Source organism: Thunnus maccoyii, chromosome 15 (assembly GCF_910596095.1).
Source record: "Thunnus maccoyii chromosome 15, fThuMac1.1, whole genome shotgun sequence".
Lineage (NCBI taxonomy): Eukaryota > Metazoa > Chordata > Actinopteri > Scombriformes > Scombridae > Thunnus > Thunnus maccoyii.
In genome coordinates this window covers 8,736,528-8,760,691 of record NC_056547.1, presented here as the reverse complement: position 1 = coordinate 8,760,691, position 24,164 = coordinate 8,736,528, and the positions used below count along the sequence as shown (strand labels likewise).

General features: G+C 37.2%; 1 protein-coding gene across 1 annotated transcript; it reads left to right on the top strand.

Moving 5' to 3' along the window:
• The first annotated feature begins 8,428 nt into the window (after positions 1-8,428).
• trhrb (thyrotropin-releasing hormone receptor b) lies at positions 8,429-11,940 on the top strand. The gene is made up of 2 exons (XM_042436054.1): positions 8,429-9,454; positions 10,306-11,940. Exons 1-2 carry the CDS (start codon positions 8,669-8,671, stop codon positions 10,729-10,731), a joined length of 1,212 nt encoding a protein of 403 aa, XP_042291988.1. The 5' UTR covers positions 8,429-8,668; the 3' UTR covers positions 10,732-11,940.
• Positions 11,941-24,164: the final 12,224 nt, after the last annotated feature.

Sequence of the window (24,164 nt, the reverse complement as noted above, 5' to 3'; positions counted from 1 at the left end):
ATAGCAAAACTATTTTTATTTATTTCTATCCAGAAATCGGTTGCGGGAGAGATGGATAGATCAGTGTTCCTACTGTAGCTGCTGGGACTGTTACAGCATTATCTGAGCTTAATAAAAGTCTGGAGAGTTTTGAGGTTAGTTTATTTAAGTTTGTAAAATTGAATTATATCATTTATTATTTTTGGAAGGTTCAAGTGTTGAGGAAAGGTAAATCTGAGAGTGAGAAGTTTTTGCATTATAGTTGCTCCAAATCTAACATGGGATATTGTGGTTGGTTTGATGGATCCATTTAACAAGGTATTGTATTGTGTTTGATTTGCCATGTAGTAGAAGAAGAAGTTTGGAGCATCCAGCCCACATTGAGATTTGCTTTTTTGTAGAGTGGATAGTTTTTCTTTTTTATTTTTCCAGTAGAAATGTGTAACGAGAGAGTCAATAGATTTGTACCATTTATCTGTTGGTGTGACAGGCAGCATTGAAAAAAAGTAGTTAATCTGGGGGAGTATTTTCATTCTGACAGCTGCAATTTGTCCTATGAGGAATAGAGGTAGATTCATCCAGTGCTGAAGGTCATCTTATACTGTTGTTAACAATGGAAGTCTAGTTAAGATGAAATAACTCTGACAGTCTTGGCGAAATGTCAATGAATGAATCCCAGGCATCTTCTGAAAGTGAGAGTATAGTAGACTTTTTCCAGTTTATTGTGTAATTAGAGATATTAAAGAAGGTGTTAATGAGATTAAAGGTTTCTTTCAGTGATGATAAGGGGTCCTGTAAGTACAATAAAATATCATCTGCATAGAGGCTCCTTTGATGGCATTGTTATGACGTAAAGCTGCGGCAAGTGGCTCTAGGATGATAATAAATAATGAAGGAGAGAGTGGACATCCTTGCCTGGTGCCCTGGTGAAGTGTGAAACTCTTTGACCTGATTCCATTTGTGGTGACTGTGGCTTTGGGTGAGATGTATAGTGTCCTTCACCAATGGATGAGTGACTCCCTGAAATCAAATTTGTGTAGTGTGTTTAACACAAAAGTCCAGTTAAATTGTTTGTTTTGAACTGGGTTTAAGTAGAACTGATATAACGGATGTATTCATATGCAAAATAATTTGTGATGTATTTTGTATTTCTGATGTTAGTCTGTAAAATACTGGGGGTAGTATTCAGGAGGGAAGCCATCAGGTCCGGGTGATTTATTATTCGGCATCTGGAGTGGGGAGTTCATCTGGGTGTCTGCCTCTTGCTTAGATAATTTGGGTAGATCCAGCTTGTTAAGGAAGGACTGTATCTCTGAAAGGTCAGGGTCTGTGTCCAAAGAATATAAATTACTATAAAATATCAGGTTTTTTAAAATTTCTTGTTGGTTTTGGTTGGTTTCGCCTGTTGAATTCTTTATGGCTGGAATTGTTGCTCTTTCTTTTTTGTGTTGTAACTGATTAGCTAAATATTTGCCTGACCTATTGCTGTTTTCAAAATGATCATATTTAAGTTGTTGAATCAGAAATTGTGTATTCTTTTTTGTAATTTCGTCTACCTGGAATTTGGCATTTTGTGGCTAATTTGTATTTGTTCATTGGCATTGTATGAGTACATGTCTGTAAATTTCTTAATCTTCTGTTTCAGATGTTTTTGAAGTTCCTGTTTCTTTCTTTTCTTGTTTGAGGACTATGATATTATTTGTCCTCTAATTACTGCCTTACCTGTTTCCCATAGTACTGATGACGAAATTTATGGGTAGTTGTTCAGTTCCATAAAGGCCATCCTCTCTGTATAAAGGGAGTGAAATCAGAGTCTTGAAGCAGTGAGGTAATGAAGTGCCAGCAGGGAGTCTTTGGTAGTTGATTCAATCTTTGAGGTGAGGAACACTGGTGCGTGGTCACTAATAATGATTGGATGTATGATGGTTTCAGATACCTTGGTTAGAAGTGTGTTATTGATCAAAGAGAAGTCTAATCAGGAGAATGATTGGTGTGGTGAGGAGAAATAAGAACATTCTCTAGATGGTGGGTTACTCATTCGCCAACTGTCGCCAAGATCAAAATCTCTCATGTATTGTTTTTATAATTCGGTAGAGTGCCAATTTCTCAAACTGCCAGCCGTGCTTGACCGATCAATTGTAGGATTAATTACTGTATTCAAGTCCCCGCTAATTATGATATTTGTTGGTTCTTGTAATGTAGAGAAAAATGTGTCAAAGAAAGATGGATCGTCACTAATGGGACTGTATGTATTGGCAATTTTGAATTTTTTGTCATAGATGGATGCAGTAATTATAACATGTCTCATTACCAAGTCAGCAGTTATGGAGTGGTGAATTAGAGGGATTCTTTTGTTTACTAAAATAGAGACACCTCTCTGTCTACTGTTGTAAATTGGTGAGAATACTTGATTGATAAATTGTTGAGATTGAAGTTATGTAATTCTGAATGTGATAAATGAGTCTCCTGCAGCAAACATATGTCTGCCTATAGCTGAATAAGATGTTTTAAGATTTTTGCCATTTAAGTATGAGAACGAATGCTGCACACATTCCATGTTATTAAGTTGAGTGTCTGTGTTATGTTTGAGTGAGCCTCTTTTAGAGTGTGTGTTTGTGCATGCTTCTTGTTGACAATATAACAGTTTTTTTAGTTACACAAATATAATACAAATAAGCAAATAAAAAACAAAACTAAGAGAGGAAAAAGAGCAAGAGGGAGAGGAGAGAGGTAAGGAATGGACGTAAGATAGAGAGGTGATGTTAAGGTCGGAGATTGTGTGTTTGTGTTTGTCTGTATGTGGGGCGACAGTCTGAGTCTGTGCATACATGCAATAAGAGCCAGTTTGTACATAGGTGTGGAGTGAGAAGAGCAAAAGAGAGGAAAAAGAATCAAACAAAATGAATATAAATAAGGAAAAAACAAAAAAGAAGAGCAAAGAACGTTCGAGGGGTTTACAGGTACATCATGTTGATCGTTATGTCTATGATGTGTTTAAAAGAGCCATGGGGTTAACTTTGTGTTTTGGAGTAGTTGTCCGTCAATGTAAAGTTTGTCCACTACTGGAAATTGGTCGTTCAGACTGAATTTAGTTCCTTTTAGTTCTTTCCCTCTGCTTTTGATCAGTTCTTTCTGTCGAAAATGTTCAAACTTTGTGATGACTGGTCTGCGTCCTCTGGTTGATGGTGTACCAATGGAGGGTTATGTTGTTTACTGTTTCTGGTGGGAGTTTACGGTGAGTTTTCATGAAGTCTGTAATCTTTGTTTCAGGATTGTCAGATGCAGTCTCGAGAATGCCGGTGTTACTCTGTATTTGGTGACCCAGTCAGATCCTTTACCTAAGTATCAATACCACAACTTAAATACTTCATTACAAGTAAAAATCCTGCATTTAAAATCCTACTTAATGGACCAGTGTGTAAGATTTAGGGGGATCTATTGGCAGAAATGGAATATAATATTCGTAAGTGTGTTTCCATTAGTGTATAATCACCTGAAAATAAGAATTGTGGTGTTTCTGTTACCTTAGAATGAGCCCTTTATATCGACATAGGGAGCAGGTCCACTTCCACAGAGGTCGCCATGTTGCACTGCCATGTTTCTACAGTAGCCCAGAACGGACAAACCAAACTCTGGCTCTAGAGAGGGCCTTTCTCATTTTCTGTGAGTTTTGCAGCCACCATAGGTTCTCCTGCTTGAAAGGGGAGGGATGGTTAATTGCAATCTGCAACCTCACCACTAGATGCCACTAAATCTTACACACTGGTCCTTTAATGTAATTTCCTTTCATGTCTGGGTTGATTTTGCTGCCTGGCTTTTCCTAAAGTAAATTTAAGAGGAAAGACTGACATCTATGAAATCACACTGCTCTGCTGATAACAATGTAACTGACTTTCAGACTGTACTCAAGAGGATTATTGTTTTATTTCGGAAATTGTCCGATAGAATCAGTAAAAACAACTAGAAATCTAAATTTATATCCATGTAAAGGTTAAAATCAACATTGCATGTGCTCACACACACTGCTGTCAGTTATTGTTTAAAAAGTGTCTTTGAGATATTTTAGATTACAGCCAGAACAGTTCTTTGGAGGGCATCCTGATGGCCTGGAGGTTTATGATACTGACCATCATTTCCACATCCCTGGTTTGATTTTGACCAAGGACTTTTGTTGCATCATAATTTCATCTCCCCTCACATCATGTCACCTCTATACTGCTCTTTGGATTTGAGTTTGTGGAATGACCATCAAAAATATAGGGACTATGTAATAGAAATGTCTGTTATAAATTCAGGTGATCAGTTTCCTCTCAGTCGCAGCACTGATCAGGTTTGTCCTTTGGGTGGCAGTAAAACTCTTTTAGTTATTTTCTACAAATCCCTCTCGGCCACTGCTGCTGGGATGTGAATAATGTAATCAAACAGAGTTGATAAAGCTGGACAATAATGATAAAACAATAATGAAACATAACAACATAATTAATACTGATTAAAGCATGAATATGTAAACAGTTTTACTCATTTCCAGAAAAACAAATTGCAATTAATTTACACCCTTTGTAATAACCAAAAAGAGGCCGTCCCTGTCTTATTGTCCTACTGTCTAATTGATTTTTAACTTGTTCATATCCACTGGTCTTACCTGTTTTCATTTAATTTTACTAATTTGTTTTAAATCACCCTTTTGTATTGTATTTATTGCTTTTGTTGTGTGTCACTCTGTCTAAGTGATATTAATTTTTCAATGTTTCCCTGTTTTTGTGTGCAACTTAAATTTCCCATGAGGGACAATAATAACTGAGCAGATCAGAGAAAGAAGTTCAGGCTGTTTTGAGGCTATGCCACAACATTTTCACTCTGTGCATTTGTAACCAGGAGATAAAAAGCTGACAGTTGGCTAAAGTCTTCTTTTGGACTCACTCCAAAACCACCATTTTTATTCAAATAGATGACATTTTGATCTAAGTGGAATCCTTGTCATGTCAAAAGGTTTCAATGTTTCAAGATGTTGCAGAACATTTTGACCTGATGATGATTGAAATGTTTATTTGATTAAAAATTGTGGCTTTGGAATAAGTGTGCAGACATTACTCTTTTCCTATTGGGGCTGTTTTTTAATAGTCTTGCACCTATGTGATGCATGTATAATTGCACTCCTTTAGAGTCTCATTTTGTGCCATTTTCGAGTGCAGCACTTGGCAAAAGAACCATTCTTAAAACCATATTGTTAACCTTTCCAAGTAGAGTGGATTTCCACTCTAAAGTAAGTAAACTCTTCCTTAGAATGAATTTTGAATGAAGGAAAACTCACATAACACCTGCTACACACAAACCAGCTTTACTATCAGATTTGTGTTACTTGACTTCACCCAGGCCTGAAAAGCAGATGAACAAACATGCATAAAAGCAATTGATCTAAAACAGACTCTTCCCTTGCTCAGAGTAGATTTCCACTCTAAAGTAAGGGCAGTAAACTCTTAATTTGAATCAATTTAGAAAGAAGGAAAAGTCACATAAAACCTGCTACAGTAAACAAACCGGCTTCGTTATCAGATTTGTGTCAACTGACTTCACCCAGGCCTGAAAAGCAGATGAACAAACATGCGTAAAAGCAATTGATCTAAAACAGACTCTTCCCTCGCTGAGAGATGATGGGAATCATGGGAGAAAAAGGGGAGGGCGTCGTTATTATGTAATTCCCCGTTGTCCTGGTCCACCTGTTGCTCGTGATGGACGGCTGGCGACTTCAGCGCTCGCAGCACAATGAATAACACGGCGTGTTGGCGTGATCGTCACCGTTTTCAGCACAGTTCCTGGAGAATGTGCACAGTTGGTGTGGAGGAGAGTTTACCACCTCCACAATGTTGTGCAGAGAACAGGCAACCCTGCAGATTCCCATGTTGTTGGGCAGCACGGCAGTTAATGAAGGTTACGCACTGCAGATCTGTCTTTTTGTGTTTTTCATGTTGGCTTTACAACAAAGAACTGGTCTATTTTTCAGCTTCATTTACTCATATATTACAATTTAATGTATCAGCTTTCCACTCAGTTAGGCACAGCACAAATTAAATAGCACAGAAGGCAGTGTTGGACAAGGAACTAATTAGTACTTTTATTAACTAAAAATATCATTACAGTATTCAGTAATCACATTTTAGAAGCAGCTTGTACTTACACTGTTGCTTTAAGTGCACTGTGTATCAGGGAGGTTTTTTTAGTAAGTGATTGCAAAGAAACAGCTGCGATGATTAGTTGATGGTCAGAAAATTACTCAGCAGCTATTTTGATAATCAACTAATCATCATTTTTCAAGCAAAAATGACAAATATTTGATGGTTCCAGCTTCGCAAATGTGGTGATTTGTTGTTTTTCCTTTTCATATATGACAATAAATTGAATATCTTAACATTTTAAACTGTTAGTCAGACAAGACAAGCAATCTGAAGACATCACAGTAGCCTCTGAGAAATTCTAAATGCCATTTCATCCATTATTTATCAACATGTCATAGTCTAAATGATTAATCGACTAATCAAGACTATAATTGGCAGATGAGTAGATAATGAAAATAAGTGTTAGTTGCAGCCCTGCTTCAGGAGGACTCTTCAGTAAGTTCATACACTGTTATTTTACCAGCTGTGGTAGAAATACTGAAATAAAGATATTATAAAGATGTTTGTCACATCTGATGGTGAAACATGGACAGATGGTGTTACAGCATATACGAATGAAATTAATATTTAACACCAAACCTCCACTGTTCTGAAATCTTTCTTCCTTCAGTCTTAATCAGGGCTTGTACCATTGAGGACAGTGAAGTTATCTATCCTCTAATTTTCTGGATATTTGGGGAGTTTTGAAGCCTCAAGATACTTTTAAATATGTGGTCAAAAATGTGCACATTACACGGTGAGTATTATATAGGCTGATTCCAGTATTTTTAGGCTCAGTATGTTTGAAGTTCTCCTCCAGACATATTTTAAGAGGTATAAAAATGCTCTATATGGAATAATAACATCTGTCTGATGTGTTTTTTTCCACAAAAAAGTTCAATTACTGACTTCTGATCCTTCTCCCTCTTTGAGAAATGCAAGTTGTTTCCTACTTCACATTCTCAGTATGCGCACTGGAGGTTTCAAGTTTCCACATTACTTGTGTAAGTTTTATACTGGACCACATTTGGCTCCAGACTAGCTGTGAGCAAAATACTGTCTGCACATACACTACTCGGACTCAGATTTATGGTAAACACAGAGAAACTTTCCGCCTTCAGCAAAGTAATGTGAAAACAGCCTTCTGTGTCAAACTCTGCACATACATTATTCTGCATAGTGATGCTCAAACAATCAACTGAAGTAACAAGAAGAAAAACACATTTTTGAGTGGAGGGTGACTTTAAATTTGACAATTTTAAGGTAAATAAATAAAGGATTCAGTATTTTTCCAGCAGAATTTTATTACAGATACGTGACGAGGGCAAGAGTTAAGAAAATGTTAACTCTTAACTGAATATTCAAATAAATTATTGTTTTGTTGTCTGGTCAAAATCTTCTGAAGGGGTTAAATGTTGCATTGGGATGAACTTTGACCTCAGTATTTCTAAAATGCCTGCTAAAATCTGATCTTAATTGCAGTTGGAAAAACAACAAACAATTTATTGTCAGCACCTTATTCATCTGCGATCAATATCATGACTTCATCCATGAAAGTCACTAGGACATATATAACAGAGCGATCCAATTCATATTTTACAGCATTATTTATGTAATGACTCTGTTTTGATGCAAATGCAGTCCTGCAGAAGAGCTTGTACAGCCTACTACATCATCTTCCAAAAAGCATCCACTTCTAAATTAGATTCCCAATGAAACACTGCACCAAGGAGTCAGCCTACAGCTTCACCTAAAAGCCAGCAAATATTGACCAGCTTCATCATATAAAGACTGCATGCAATTCCATTATGGAGCCTAATTCATTAAAGCGACAGCCTGTTGAGCTGGGCTATTCAGAGGAGGTTAGACTGCCCTGTAAAATCACGCAGCTCACAAACTGAATTCAGATTTCAGCCTGAAATCGATTTGAGGATGCAGATAAACAGTCCAAAGATTATATCCATGAACAGTAACATAATAAGTAGTGCCAAGCACACCTATATTGTATGTTAAAATCACCTTTTTAGGCATTGCTATCACTGATTTCTGCTATATTTTGTCGATAATAAAAAAAAACCATCAATTTGTGTCAGAGCAGCAGATAGACACAAATATATTGATTCATTTTGTTGATGGGGGAGGTCTGGTTTCGAAAATGTAATCATGGGTTAATCCCCTCGTGTGCGTAATGAGAGCTCGTGCCAAAAGCAGGGCTCAAAAACCAAATCGCCATCTGTCTGACAGACACAGTTTGTTCGGACGAGAGCAAGGCGACGGATCGCCTTTTACGCACAACACGACCACGGAATTACACCGGAGTCCGAGCAGCTCTTTGGCACTTCATGTTGGTGTGATGTGCAGCACAAGTCTGAGTGCACTTTTAAAGTATTAGACGTCGATTTACACTTTTCCAGACCTGCAGAGTTAAGTAGATCTCTCGCTTCTGTCGCGCGTAAAACCTGTTGGGCGCGTCGGGGAGCAACAAATCCGCTGTGAAGTCCAGTTTTTTCGTCGGATATTTGAGCCGATAACACAAAATGGAAAACTTAACAACAGCTCCAAAGCTGAACCACACTTTAGGGATTTGGACGGACTACAGTATCCAGTACAAAGTGATAAGTAGTTTGCTGCTTTTCGTGATTTGCGTTTTGGGAATCGTTGGAAACGTTATGGTCATCTTGGTGGTGCTCACTACCAAACACATGAGGACTCCTACTAACTGCTACCTGGTCAGTTTGGCTGTGGCTGATCTGATGGTGCTAACAGCTGCTGGTTTACCGACTATCACGGACAGTATCTTTGGATCTTGGGTATTTGGACACTATGGGTGCCTCTGCATCACCTACTTTCAGTACCTCGGGATCAACGCCTCCTCTTGTTCCATAACCGCGTTCACCATAGAGAGATACATCGCTATCTGCCACCCCATTAAAGCTCAGTTTCTGTGCACTTTGTCCAGAGCAAAGAAAATCATTTTATTCGTTTGGGCTTTTACGTCTCTTTACTGCGTGATGTGGTTCTACCTGTCAGACATCCAGGAGCTCGTGTACGACAACATCACCATCATCACCTGCGGCTACAGAGTATCCAGGAAGTTTTATTTGCCCATTTACTTTTTCGATTTCGGCGTCTTCTTTGTGTTACCGCTGCTGCTCTCCGCGGTCCTGTACGGACTCATCGCCAGGATCCTCTTCCTCAACCCGCTGCCCTCCGACCCCAAAGACAAGAAGAAGAAGAACGGACATAGCAATCACGCCATAAATAAGAGCACCAGCTGTAAAAACTCTCGCCACTCCAGCTCCACCGCGACCTCCCGCAGACAGGTGGGTGCAGGAGGCTCACAGCTGACAAGCTGACAGCTGTTACATCAAACTACTGTCCTAAGACTTCTGCTAAAATTGCAAAAATGTCCATCTTATTATGCGTTTTTGTCGCACACTGTGCCATGAAATGTTTGCAACACAATTAACAAATTTAGTTCATCAAGTTAAATTACGTCAATTAAAACCAATTACCTAACTAACCACCCAATTGATGACTAATAAAAATAAATATTCTTGAAAGAATGCAGATTAGTTCAAAAAGATGCCACTAAATTGGAGAAAATACCAATAAAAATTGTGTATTAGAAATGTATTGTACATTCTCCGTGCATTTGATAAGAGTCAATACTTCAGTGAGTGGCTTGTGATGACTATTTGCTGCATTGCACTTCATCACATATTTATATCAAAAACACACAATCCTCTGGTAAGTTCTTGGAAAAAATTCTCTTTTTTCCATGCAGATTTTTTTAAATGACAAAGTCTGGGTACATTTAAAAAAAAAAAAAAAACATTTGGATACTACTTGCTGGAAAATGTTTTGTTTTGTTTCTTTTTGTGATATGGGTGAAATGACCCTTTAAAAAGTGGCATCATCTGTGGCCAGAACTCCTTCACTGTCAACTAAAAAAAGCATCTTTCTCTGGATGTCTATAAACTCAAAATGATGAAATGCAAGAACAGATTATCTTTCAATCATTGCTCCTTCACATTATAACATGTGCAGCTCCTCATTTGTTATTTTTATTTACTTGTTCATTGCTCAACAACAGTATTGATTTGCCTCTCGGCTCTGCTGGGAGCTTTACTGCTGCGGCAGCTTTCATATTTCTCCTTGTTGCCCACTACAGGTGACTAAGATGCTGGCAGTGGTGGTGATCCTGTTCGCCATGCTGTGGATGCCGTACCGCACCTTAGTGGTGGTCAACTCCTTCCTGGACCGGGCCTACCTGAACAGCTGGTTCCTGCTCTTCTGCCGGATCTGCATCTACCTCAACAGTGCCATCAACCCGGTCATCTACAACGCCATGTCTCAGAAGTTTCGCGCCGCTTTCCGTAAGATCTGCCGCTGTGGGCGGCAGAGCTTGGATAAACCTGCCACCTACAGCGTCGCCCTCACCTACAGCGTAGTCAAGGATACATCAATTGTGGAGAGCACAGATCACTTCACAACAGAGCTGGAGGAGCTTACTGTCACAGACGAACTGCTGTCTGATCAAAAAATGATGTTCCCAGACTCCTGCGTTTATGGGAAAGTGAATTTCAGTGATGCTTGAGGTTTGAAAGACTCCATGTTTGAGGCCAGAGGGACGACTCTGAGGGCCACCCGAGGATTAAAGAGTTTGGAAACATCACTTAATGGAGTCTTTTAAATGCGGATATTGTTTCCTGAGTGCCTGCTGACCTTTTCAAAGCCAGACTGCTGTAGCTGGAGATGTAAACACAGATTACAGCCACTGATGCGTAATGACAGTGTTTGAGGCACAAAGCCAAACATGCTCTTCATCAAGAATGATCCTGCACATTGTAGAGTCACAAACATTGACAAATAAGCACTGTTTTAATCGGACAACTGTTATCTTATCTTGGACCTACCTAAGTAAGATACTGTGTTTGAGTCAACAAAACCTGAATGTGAACAATAACACCATCCCCACCTCTTCAATGCCAGTGTCACAAAGACTCATATCTGATCTTTAAAACTGCACAAGACTGCACGGCTGTGAGCGGTAACTGGAAAAAATGTGAACTCCAATACCCAGAAATCCTGTGATGTGATGTCACTAAACTACCTACATGTTTACCAGTGTTTGTCAGTGATGCTTTACGCCAAAGGATACAAAAGACATGACAGGAGCAAAATGATCTGGGTGGCTTTGGTCTGGATGGAGTCACAGTTTGGATTTCTTCTTTCTCCTTTCTGATTCACCAATTGCAATGCGTGAAGTGACCCTGTACATACCAAAATTCAGGTTTTCTCCGCTTCAAGCATGTCTGCCTGATTTTAGGCTGATGAGAACGGTGTATTTTCATACCAAAAACCTCATCCCGTGCAGCTTTGATAACCATTTGCCATCCTGCTTCTCTGATGTTTTTCCAAGGCAGACAGTCTATTAAAGGGTGAGTCACACCTGAACCTTCACTGACAAAACGGTTCCTATATTTATAGTGAAGGACGCAGATGCAGCCTCGAGCACCATGTGAAAACCAAGGCAGACTGCTGTGAGGGCTCCGGAGCCTGGGGTTAAGTCTCTGTAAGGACATTGTGGGGTTTTTCCACTGCAAATGACAAGTGTTTACTGAGAGGTATTCAGTATAAAGTACTTTGTAACTTAAGTTCAAAAAGTGCCATAAAAATTAAGTTTAATATGTGTAGTAATAGCTCCCACAGCATCACCCTCATTCAAAACAAATAATACTTTATGAAGGGTTTAAAAGTTGTGACTAATGGCTTTATTCATAGGAAACAGATACTTTTATAATGCTTTATAGATATGTAATAAGCCATTTGTAAGAATAACTTTTGAGTTGCCAAGTATCCCTTTGGTTGTTGTGTATACCCCTCCAGCATAACTTGATTTTTCTTTTTATGTAGCTAAAAGTTATATTCCTTAGGATTAGCATGAAATTAAATGCTGTTTTCAGTATTATTTATGTCAGATTTTTTTAGCCAAAGGCATTCAGTGTATTTACATCCCATAAGAATCCCTCTATATGGTAGTTTTCAATGTCAGTAACAGAGTCTGCCATTCAAATTTGCTACCAGCACAAGGATTCACAGGAAATGATGCCCGTAATCTGTTTTTTAATTTGATCTCACTGATATCAGCCTCAGTGCTAACCACAACATTTTCAGAGACATATTTAATTCACACTAATGCAAACCACACCAGTGCAAAAAACAAACAAACTGCAGGGTGGCTTCTATTGTGAAGTAGTCACAGAAAGTTCAATGTTTTTGTCACTGAGGATAGTGCTACCCACAATCACTTATCAAAAATGTGTCCACAAAACAAGGCATGGTCATTTTGGGCATTTTTTGACAGAGAATCAGCTTCAAATATTGCAGGGAATAATGGAACAAGGCTGCACACCTCCAACTTCTCAGCAAAGAAACCAGCTTCCCTGTGCCCCGTTATTGTGTGGACAACCACTAATACCGTGAGCAGCATGGAATCATCATCATGCTATTGACTGACTTCTTTATTAAAAACAACATGAGTTTGTTTGGCTGCACTGTAAACAGACAACACCAGCTGCTCCTCTGTTGTTTTTCTGATAAAGCAACTGCTCAAGCCACACCTGCTGTTACCACCAGTAAACCACGCATGTCGCCAAAGCAGCCAGGACTAAAATCGACTATAAATTAAATTCAGCTGGAAAACACTAACCTGGTTTCAAACACCTTTTTTTCAAATAGTAAGTAGATCTGGTGTTGTGCTCATTAACTGTAGTTTTCCTGGTTGGAAAAACAATCAGAGCCAATCAGAGCTTAGTAGATGGGATCATCATCAGAATGGGGATGTAATTTTCCCATGCAAAAGCCAGAATCTATTCCAAACTAAAATGTGATGTAGATGTGGATGAGATGGACACAACTAGATTGTTGTAAGTCTACTTACAGAAATAAAACATCTGGAATTGACATATTTCTTTGAGCAACATGACAAACATCAAGTTAACTGTTCCCAGCAACCACAAGGGATCACTGCTGACTATTTAGGGAGAAAAATGCCCCACTTTCCATCTCATTTAGAGCTGTGGATCATCTAGACCTAATTCCTTTTACTAACAACTTATTAGCATTTATTGCTCCAGACTTAATGGATTACTGTCATGAATATATTAATTAATGTATTTATATGTTTATTAAGAACTCATAAACATTTATCAGTGCAGAACTGATGGGTTATGTAGGAAAATCTTAACACTTATCTCTTAATAAATATTGATACAGTATTAGTTACAACTAATAAGCCCTTTATAATATATGCTTTATTAGACATTGATGCCTCCATCATTCTTGAATGATTATTCTATGGGTAACTCACACATTATATTAAAAAGAAGTTTTGTTTGTACAGCAGCAGTCGTTGTAAACCTCAATATTTTAAGTGAGAAAGACTGTATATAGTGGTACAGAGACGTAGTGTAATATAACATAATGATATATTTTAGCTTTCATCTAACCATTAGTGTTGATGATCTCCAATTGCAACAAAGTGAAGTGAATGTTTCGGTCTGTGTTGTGTATCATGTGAACTGTGGATTTAACAAACCATCGCTTTGCTCGTCTCGCTTTTTAGTTGTGAAAGCCGTCAGTGAGCCGGTGAACATGGATGGACGTGTTTAGTTTAGATATGATGATGTTGCTTGTCATTTTCTGCCAGATCAGTGACTGTTCATGAATTTCTGAGCACAGTCTGCCACACAGGGGAATATAATTGGGCAGCAGCAGCAGCAGCAGAAGCCACGGTGGAGGAAGATGAAGCTCTCGCTCTGCTACTGTTGCAGGCAAACAGGGTTTCACTCACTCCTGTATGTGGGAAAACAGCTACAGTTTTGTTTAATGATTGTAACAATACATGCATTGAGTTTCAGTAGATTCATGCACTTGTGTGTGTATGTTCCCTGTGTATTTAAAGTGATTTTTATTTGTTTGTCCGGCAGCTACAAGAGGATAACTGTATATTTTTATGCACTCTGTTGCCTTTACTATTGCCCATCAAAAACATTATATATAATATAATATATATATATTATTTTGTGATGTGCTATTTGGAAGCTTCTGCCTTGGCTTTTTGGATTAATATGTTTCTGTGAATATGTTGATGGTTATATAGAGATTGTTCATTTGTACATTTTATGTTTATGTTCCAAATAAAGTTGTTTCTGAAATTAGAGTAGACCTTTATTCCCATTTCACATTTGAGGGTGTCGACCTTTCTTTTCTATATGAAGTACAGCACGTTCTAAAAAAAAAATGGTGATTATGTTTATTGTTCTGCATGCCCATCTCTTCAATAACCACCCACACTGAGCAGGATTGAACTTCAGCCCAACAGAGAAGATTCAAAAGGACAAATCCAATGTTCCTGAAACTAAATTTCTGTCTATGGATCAAACATGAGTCCTAGCGGCTAACAGGGGCCACGCTGCTTCTTATATCTGACTGGAGGGTTGAACTGTTTGATCCACTGCCTTCATCACCTCATTAACAGGCCTCAACAAGACTAAAGGCTGCATGCTTGAAAAGATCTATTCTGTATGATATGTTGTCAGACCTTGTCAGAGGTGTTAATAGCCGTTCTGAACGGCCCACCGTCAAAGAGACGGGCAACATGTGGGGCTGATGGGAATATCATTAGTTTTGCAGGTCAAAAGTATTTGTCAACTGGAGTTCCTTGAATTGATACCACACATGCCACATATCCACAATGTCCTTGGTTCAAGTCTGGCAAGGGACCTTTGTTGGATGTCATACCTATCTCTCTCTCCGTTTGTTTTTCTGTTGGCCTCTTCGCCAGTAACCATCCAATGAAGTGAAAAAAAGAGAAAAAAACAAAAAAAAATCTTTAAAAAAAAAGTATTTGACAATTCAAAACATGTACTTGATGATGGTGCTAGATGCAAAATTAGGCAACCACCAAACAATTAACCTTGAGGAGGGCATGAATTTCTGTACCAAAATTCATTGCAATCTATTCAATAGTTTTACAGACATTTTGCTCAAAACCATAAATGTCAGTTGCCTCCTTGATAATAGATGAAAAGTCAGGTAATCATTATTAGTATAAATTATCAAGGAACCATGAATGTCTTTAACAAATTTTATGCCACTCAATCTAGAAGGTGTTGAGATATTTCAATGGACAAGTGGAGACTTTGATGTACTGTTGAGGAGAGAGGAAGGGTCACCAAATCAGTCAGTAGTAGGATTCATCCACTGGGGATCATGAATGTTTGTTCAACATTTCATGGCAATCCATCCAATAGTTGTTGAGATATTTTGGTCTGGACCAAGTGGTGGACTAACTGATTGCCTCATAGACTGACAGGCTGTTGCTAATGGCAAAAAATGGCAAATATTCTCGAGTTCCAGCTTCTCAATTGTGAGGATACGTTGCTTTCTCTGTTTTATAATATTGTAAGTTGAATATTTGCTGACTGAACAAAACAAGACCTTTGAAGACTACGCAATTAATTGATTAATTAAAAGTACTGTGGATTAAAAATGAGTCTTTGCAGCCATCAAAAGCTATGCTGCTCCTTATGAACAACAAGAAGAACTGACTGAACAACTGGCTTTTGGTTAAAATGTCAGCTAACAGGCAGCAAAAACAAATTATACTGAAAACACAGTATTTTGTCTCTGGAGGACCTAAAGAGAATCAGAGAATAGAAAGACAGACATGAAATGTGTCATCTTGATTTATATCAATAAAAAAAAAATCATAATGTATATTAAAGAATAACACATGGTTATTTATCTATCTGTCTACTTACATAACAACTATAATACTGGTGACTGTGAATACTGTGTCTATGTTTCCATCTTAGTAGCCACAGAGACAGTAAATCATATTTATGTAGTGTTTTGTTGACATTAACAGACAGCTCCTCTGACAAAATGGAAATGTGCTGATGTTTAGTATGTTAATGTTAAAAAAAACAAAAAAATACCAGCTGCCATCTATAAATTTATATTAGTTACATAACAGTCACACTCATTTGCATTCAAATGGACATCGTTCCTAGACTGGATTTATTTTGAGAGTATATATGATAACATAAACACAGCATTTCTCACCAATAAATGCAAATTCTGTCATCATATCCATCGCACATCACCTAATAAAAACTCAGCCTGAGAACCATTTCAGTTACTGCTAATTTACCTCCATTGCCAGGGCTGAGTTACGTGACTGGAATTTCAAAAGGATTCATACAATTTCTATGGAGTGTAAATAATGTTTTGATGTGAGCCCTCCTCCCTGTACGCAGATGTTGGTCTGCTATGGGCTGCAGACTCCGAGGTGAGAATGGCTATAAAACTCCTTATAAAGAAGACAGGCGGTCCACAGAGAGACATTAACCTTTAGGCAGTTCTCTGATGTAAACCTGTCGTACAATAACAAAGGAGCAGGCGACCTTTCTTGTAGTTTATACTACAAGAATCACTCAGTAGCCGGCATGTAGCTTACATTAAACAATGTGTATTTAGGCCATTTTGACTCATTTATAAGGTCAGTTCACCAAAAATTACAAAGAAAACTCAACATTTTCCTTTAGTGGTATCTAGCTATGGAGATAGTTTAATAAAATAACTAAACAAGCGATGGTGGAACATACCTAAGTGCATTTACTCAAGTACTGTAGTTAAGTACAATTTTGAGGTACTTGTACTTTACTAGTACCTCAGTACTGGTAGTAGTACTGGTATTTCCATTTGATGTTACTTGATACTTCTACTCCACTACAATTCAGAGGCAAATATTGTACATTAGTTACTATTAGTTACTTTTCAGATTTAAATGTTACATGAAATAAGATATGATGAGCTCGTAAATAACACTACATTGTTAAAGATTAAATCAATAAATAACTGAAAACTCTCCAGTATTTCACAAAGAAGCAAAGATTTGAGAAAAGCTTGAAAAATTAATCCAAATTTGTGTAGAAGAACTTTTTGTTTTTTCTTCTTTCTTTTCCCGTTAATTGTCTCATGACCCCTCAGATTTATCATATGACCCTTTAGAGGTTCCCTAGGTTGGGAAAGTCTGGGTTAAACTGTAGTTAGCTGTAGTTACATCGATGCATCAGTATTAACAATGTACTTTATTAAATTAATTCAATATATACCAAAAAACATTAGAAACAGTACAGCAAACAGTACTACTGAAGAAATAGTCATTATTACAACTGTGAACAGCATATTCTGTAGATCATTGAAATTTTTTAATGTAATCTTTCAAAGCTTTGAGCACCAGAAACTATTCACCATTCATCTCCACTGTTTCTGGGTGAAGGCAACAGTCTGACACCTCTGCAGTCAGATAAAATAGGTGTTTGGACTTGAAAGAAATATGCTTTCAGTGCTGCTTTACCTAAAAACCCTCACAGCTCAGCCATTGTGTGTCTGCTCTATCGATCAACACCAATGTGTTTTTCGAGCATTAGCAGCACCACCTGTATTTATCTGACGTGTTTTGTGGGACTGTGGCAAAAGAATTGATCTTTATTCAGTGTGGGCTGGAAGAAAAGACAGATGACAAATGTACTTGATGCACATGTTGATGTGTTGATGCAAAAACTGGTCCATTAATCAGCAACCACAACAACTGCCCCACAAAGCCAAAATGCAGAAACTTCACTACATATCTGGTTAAAACTGACATTCGCTTTTCCCATGTAAAAATCGCAGTGAATTGATGGAGTTCTGTTAAGTTAAAACTAGCAGGTAAGATAGTCACCGCTAGCCTAGCTGAAGCTAAATTTACCTACTTTTTCCAACTTGCTTTGTAATTGAAAAATCAAATTTTTTATATTAAAATTTCTGTTATTGGGCAAAATGTAGAAGTGCAGCCATGTATTGTATCTGCTATTTATGTAGTTGCTTGACCATATAATATAACTCACAACCATTTTTGTAATGTACTGTAATGAATATACAGGACATTAATCTTACAATATCTACACAAAAAAATTAACAGCTTTTTATTCTTATAACATTACTACAGTTTTGTGCATTTCACAATTAACTACAACATTTTTGTGACAAAGTTAGCCTAAAAACAATTTAAAAGACATCATTATGTCACCAACACTGTTTGCTTGACAGGTGATTTCAGGGAACTGCAGTGCAGAAACACCACAGCAATTACCCATTAGTGACAAGGACAAAATCTAAAACAACTTGTGGACTACTTCTTTAAATGATGTTTCTGTAGGACAGGATATAATTAGCAGACTATCTGCAAGATGCAGGCGTTGAACTAGATGAATTACATTAGTACCCCTCAGGAAGTTAAATAAAAGTGCATCCTCGCTGTAATATTAATAATAGTCTGAATGTAGCTTCATCAAGTGTCAAAACAGACAAGGTGTAAAGGATGAGCTGACGTGAGGGGAAAGATGAGAAAGAAATACACAAAGTACAATCAGAAAAAAAGAAAAAGAGGGAGCATGAGCAGGGGAGAGATGTAGAGAGGTAGAGTTAAGAAACTTTCTGGCTCATTAACTCTGAGATAAATGTGTTTCAGCACAATAAAAAGAGGTTGTTCAGTCATAATGGGACTGTAATGTTCGTTATGACACCCCGGACAGAGACAGCAACAAAGACAAGGGGTGGTGTAATTACAGCTCTCCTGCAACGAGGGAGCAGCGCCGGCTTTTATGAATAATAATTACAAGTGGAGTGTCGCTGTTCAAAGAGAAGTCACCTTTTCTCCAACAACTGTGATGGAAAACCAGTTTTCATATTATACAGTAATGAAACAAAGTGCTGTAAATCCAACTACACTGTAAAAAATAATCTTTGTTTTTACTGATTTTTCCTGTATTTAAAAAGTATATGAAAATGTCAATAAAACTATAGAAATATACAGTGAATTAACATGTCAGATGTAAAATAATATGAAAAACATGTAACTCATATCACACTTAATATGATCTTAAATTAAGTGGATTGATGCGATTATTAACATGATCATCTGTTTTACAGCAGTGTTTTGACATTTTTAAAAGGTATATCAAATGTTTATTGGTGATAAATTATTTTATTACATTAAATAATAATTAAATATACAAGATTTCACCTAAACATGTTATTACCTGTAATTAAACTCAACTTAAAAAAACACAAAGAAAATTTAAAAAATACATAAGATTTCATGTAAAATTCAAACTGTAAACTGCATTTTAGTTACAGGCAATTACTGTATTTTTATGAGTTGGTTATTTCCTGTTATTTTACAGTATTTTTTGGCACCCAGCTGCTGTTTTTTTCTTTTTTTACAGTGTGCTGTAAAGCCCAGAATTTATCTGGCCGTATATTTCAAGGATACAACTGGTGTTATTGTACATTTTTCTTTCCTTTTCCCATAAAAAGACAATGAAAACATCCATGTAGCCAAAGCCTGATATCAAAAATCTTCTCATCTAACTGTCAGCAAGAAAATGAATACACGCATTTCCCAAAATGTCAAACCATTCCTTTAATTACAGTCTAGCAGCCTGTAATCATTCACAATGCCCTGTTTCACACCTTGCACAATATACAGCAGACTGTAAGTTTTCTGTAATATATATATATATATATATATATATATAATTTCAACACATTGAAACACTGACAACACAAGGTTGATGGAAAACACTACAGTCCTTTTCTAAGTAATCTGTCTGGTTTCAAGATGCTAACGTACTTCTACGCTGTCCTAACAACCGCTGCCTGCAGAAAGGCGACTATGCAGGTATGACATCCATAACATCTAATTACTTTCCCTCCGGCGAGTGATCCCAGCAGGGGAGGAGCTCTATTCATTACAGAAGAATGTGCAATCAACCAAATAACAATTTACCTATGTGATTCTCTTACCGAAGAAATATGTGGGTTTGTTTACTTTAATCATTTGAAAAGGTGCCAATTACACCTTGCAGAGAGAAGCGGTCTCATCTGGAGCGGCTGAGCTCTGTAATCACAAACCAAAATCACAAGGCCTCTCGGTTCTCCTCACAGTTAAGATGACACAATAACACTCTGATATAGCAATATATAGCATTTGAAGGATGTACCAACAGTTCAGCTGATGATTAATGATGAATTAAAGCAAATACCAATGCTCATTACACCAAAACTAAAATATTTACATTTCCTTATTAACCTATCTATGAATTAATGTTTACACAGGATATGACATATGAAAAGAGAAACATGTTATGCATCTCTCTGTATACATGATTCTAACATGAACCTAGTAATGAAAAACAACAATAGTTTATCTCCTGTTTTCACCTTCATTTCAGTGCAAATCATCTTTACATCATTACTTTGTCATCATATTTTTACTATATTGACTTACCACTACGTCACTTAAATTGGAGACACACCTGTTGACAGACACTGATCACTGAAGAGTTTGGACGCCACAATATTCTGGTTTCTCAAAACCTGGATGAGGCCTTGTCAAGATTTCTGACACCAGGATGTTTACATGTGCAATTACATAAAAATGCTAACCTGAACCTGCACCTGGTGCTCGTAAGTTAAGGAGATGTATTTGAGACGGTGTTGTTTAGAAGTTATGGAGTAGCTTCCAGTTCTTGGCATCATACTGGAAGGACGACAAAATGAAATCACCAAGTCAGTGTATTTAAAGTCCCTCTGCACTCAAAAATATGTTTTTCTTCTTGTTCCATCAGTTGGATGTTTGAGTTTCACTGTGCAGAATGATGTATGTGCAGAGTTTGAGTAGATGTAAGGATTTTAACAAGATAATTAAACATTTTTTTGTGGAAAAACCATATTGGACAAATTATTTTTTATTATTATATATATCTTTAAATCACAACTGGGCCACTACTTATATTTGAGAGTAAGAAATCTTAAATATTGATCTGAATAAATATTTATCAAGATATACAATTGATCCTTCATCACAACTAAACCTTTAACTGCAGTTTTATGACACAGATATACACTCACTGTGCAATTTATTAGGAACGTCTGTGCAATCCAGTACAATCCAACACAACAGCTCTGCTATAAATTCTACTTTTATGAAGCTTATACATTTTCAGTTGATGATAATTCTACTTTATGTTTATTATTGAGGTTGTAGTGGGTGGTGATGTACTGGAGTGCATTATATTGAAAAGCGTTCCTAATATTTTGCCCTCCTCATGTATGTTATTGCATTAGATTGCACAGGTGTTCCTAATAAAGTGCTTCCTTTTATCCTATCTGAAGACATTGTTGTATTTGTCCTCCTTGTCTTTCTTTGCTTTGTGTCCTTACTGAGATATTTATCAATCACTACGTCCTCATACCGTGTCCTTGTGATCCGAGATGCGTAACAAATGCAGTATTCACATCTGAATATTAATGTTCTCAGATTATGGTGTAACACTCTGTAATCATACTGTCTGTATCGCAGAATTTGGAATATAGATATCAAATATCTCAATCAGTCAGGCTCCACCTGAAGCCATAATTAACAAATGTATAAAACCTCAACAAGGACTTTGATATGAGTGTTCTGCTGTAATCCAAGATGTTTCTTTTCTTCATTTCTAGTGTAGAATTTGGGGCTTACAGTTCATGATGGCCCTCCATAGCTCTATTTTTGTTTTGAGATGTTTATTTCTTATAGATTTGGGGATCTCTGATTTATGATGTGCTGGTACTACTATAAGGTGCTTCCTGATCGTATTTTTTTTCTTTCTATATTCACTGTTTTCCATACTTTTTTTGTATTCTATAACAAGTATGGCTTCCCTTTGTATGCTTCACTTAAAAACTACAATTCCCAAGAGGTGGAGCTTCTACCACCAGTGCACAGGTGTATCTCATACTGCCAATGATTAGAACGGGATTAGTTATTTTTACCTGCCTGTTTATGATTGAATCATGTCTGATTTTGAGCTCAAAATAAAGTGAGATCCTGCACAGATCTAAGTGTGCAGAAATCGATGCTTCCAGCACCTTACAAAGATCTAGCCAGGTGGAGCAGTCGTCATCCTGCAATATAAACTTAAATTAATAAAATGTGATTACCTTTATTAAAGTTGCATGCTAATTTTACTGAATGTCATATGACTCAGTTGGTTGCCTGAGTCAGCACTGATGACTAATCCTTGAGCATCAGAGTCTACCTTATTTGATTATGATGAACAGATTACAACAAGTATCTTATACTAGTACTGAATGTTTACTGCATGATATGACTGAAAAAACTGACCCTGTTTTGGGAAACTTGATTTTAATGTAGAACCAGATCAAGTTTCCTGATCCTGGAGCCAATGAAACTCATTCGACGGGACTGATTAAATTTTAAAACAGCATGTCTGTCAATCTGGAAAATTCTCTTTTAATGAAGTTCACAAAAAGTTGATTTATAAAGATGTGTGATGTGATATCTGAAAGCGGCAATGTGGAGGTTTGGGAAATACAGAGAGTGAGCTGTAACTATCTTTCATTATCCAATTCTCTGCGGTCAGATGGCTTGACAACGTGTTTTTTTCTTTGTGTCTGAGTAAACACAGAGCTAATCCTCAGAGACATTAGCGGCTCTGACAGGCCCCCTTCAAGTAATCTAGGGATGCTGGTGCACCTAATAAAAAACAAGCGGTGCAGTCTGATTCAATTACACACCAATAATTAAATAAAAACTCTGAGTAAAACTGGATTTTCCTGAGCAAAACAATGACAGCCAAGAGAAAAGGGTGATTACCTGCGGCCAATAGTGTGGCTTAGCACGGGAAAACAAATCGTCTCAGAAACTGGCAGGACTCAAGGGGAGATGAGGACATAAATTGCATATAGTCTTCACAAAATTGCCCATCCTGATCAAGACTACTGAATTGTAAAGCCAAATTGCCTTTGACTGGGTCATCGCAAAGCAAACATGGACTTATGTTCTATAATTACTGAATATCAGCAAACAGCAAACACAAACTAGCTGTTCTGTTTCTTGCTGCCTTTGAACATGAAAAGACACTGATATTAATCTGTTTCTTGCAGAATCCAAAGGGGATGTTCAAGCCTCTAGACTTTTTTGGATCAAACCCTGCAGAAAAAACATTCATCCTTTGTCTCTCTCGGTTCTTTTTTGTGTTACAATGAAAGAAAATATATATTTTTAAAAACCACCCTTTTCTTTCACAAAAAAAAAAAGTCCATTAGTGTCTCTCGTTTTTGTATTTAGCTGGTCGATTGGCTGAGTGGACTTCTTCAGGATTTCTTAAAATGGAAAAGGAAAATGTTGCTTAATGCTTAAAATGTGAACTTTTCTCCATCATGTGTCACATCTTGCTGAGGTACACACGCACTCTAGTTTAATAGCTCAAGAGCAAAAATCACACCACAGCATTTATAAATATATTTCTAGCTTCTATGAGCAGTGTAGCATTTCCATTTCAACCTTCAAATCCAACATGAAAAGGAAACAAAAAACGTTTAGAAAGAGTTTAGATGCCACAATATTCTGGTTTCTCATAACCTAGATAAGGGCTTATCAAGAAGACAACAGGATGTTTACATGTGCAAACACATTTGCATTTTTATGCCACTTGAGATTTTAGGCTTGAGGTCCATCCCAGATTGAGGCTAATGCAACAGTGAGTCAGTGTAAATGTTTTAAAACATGTTTATGGAGATATATGGAAATGAATGTTTGCTTCTTTCATAACTTCCACAGTAATGATTGTAAAATGAGTCAAGCGGAGGGATTTCCTCATGTGTCCTCCTCCCCACTCACCATCTGACAAAACGCGACAACCAACCCTCAGTGCAACACAGCCAGCCAACAATACGCCAGTCATTCATTAATGGAAATAAATATTAATTATTTTGGAATTGGAATTAATGCACTGAGCATTAAAACAGCACTACAGTACCTGTATATGAAATGTAAGTGACATCCAGTATCATCAAATGTGATCCATAAGATAACAGTGTGTTGCCTTAAAGAATTTCCTTAAAAAAAAA

Coding starts and splice junctions, on each gene's coding strand:
- trhrb (XM_042436054.1), top strand. CDS start 8,669: ATGGAAAACTTAACAACAGCTCCAAAGCTGAACCACACTTTAGGGATT. Junction 9,455..10,305: donor CCGCGACCTCCCGCAGACAG/GTGGGTGCAGGA, acceptor TGCCCACTACAG/GTGACTAAGATGCTGGCAGT.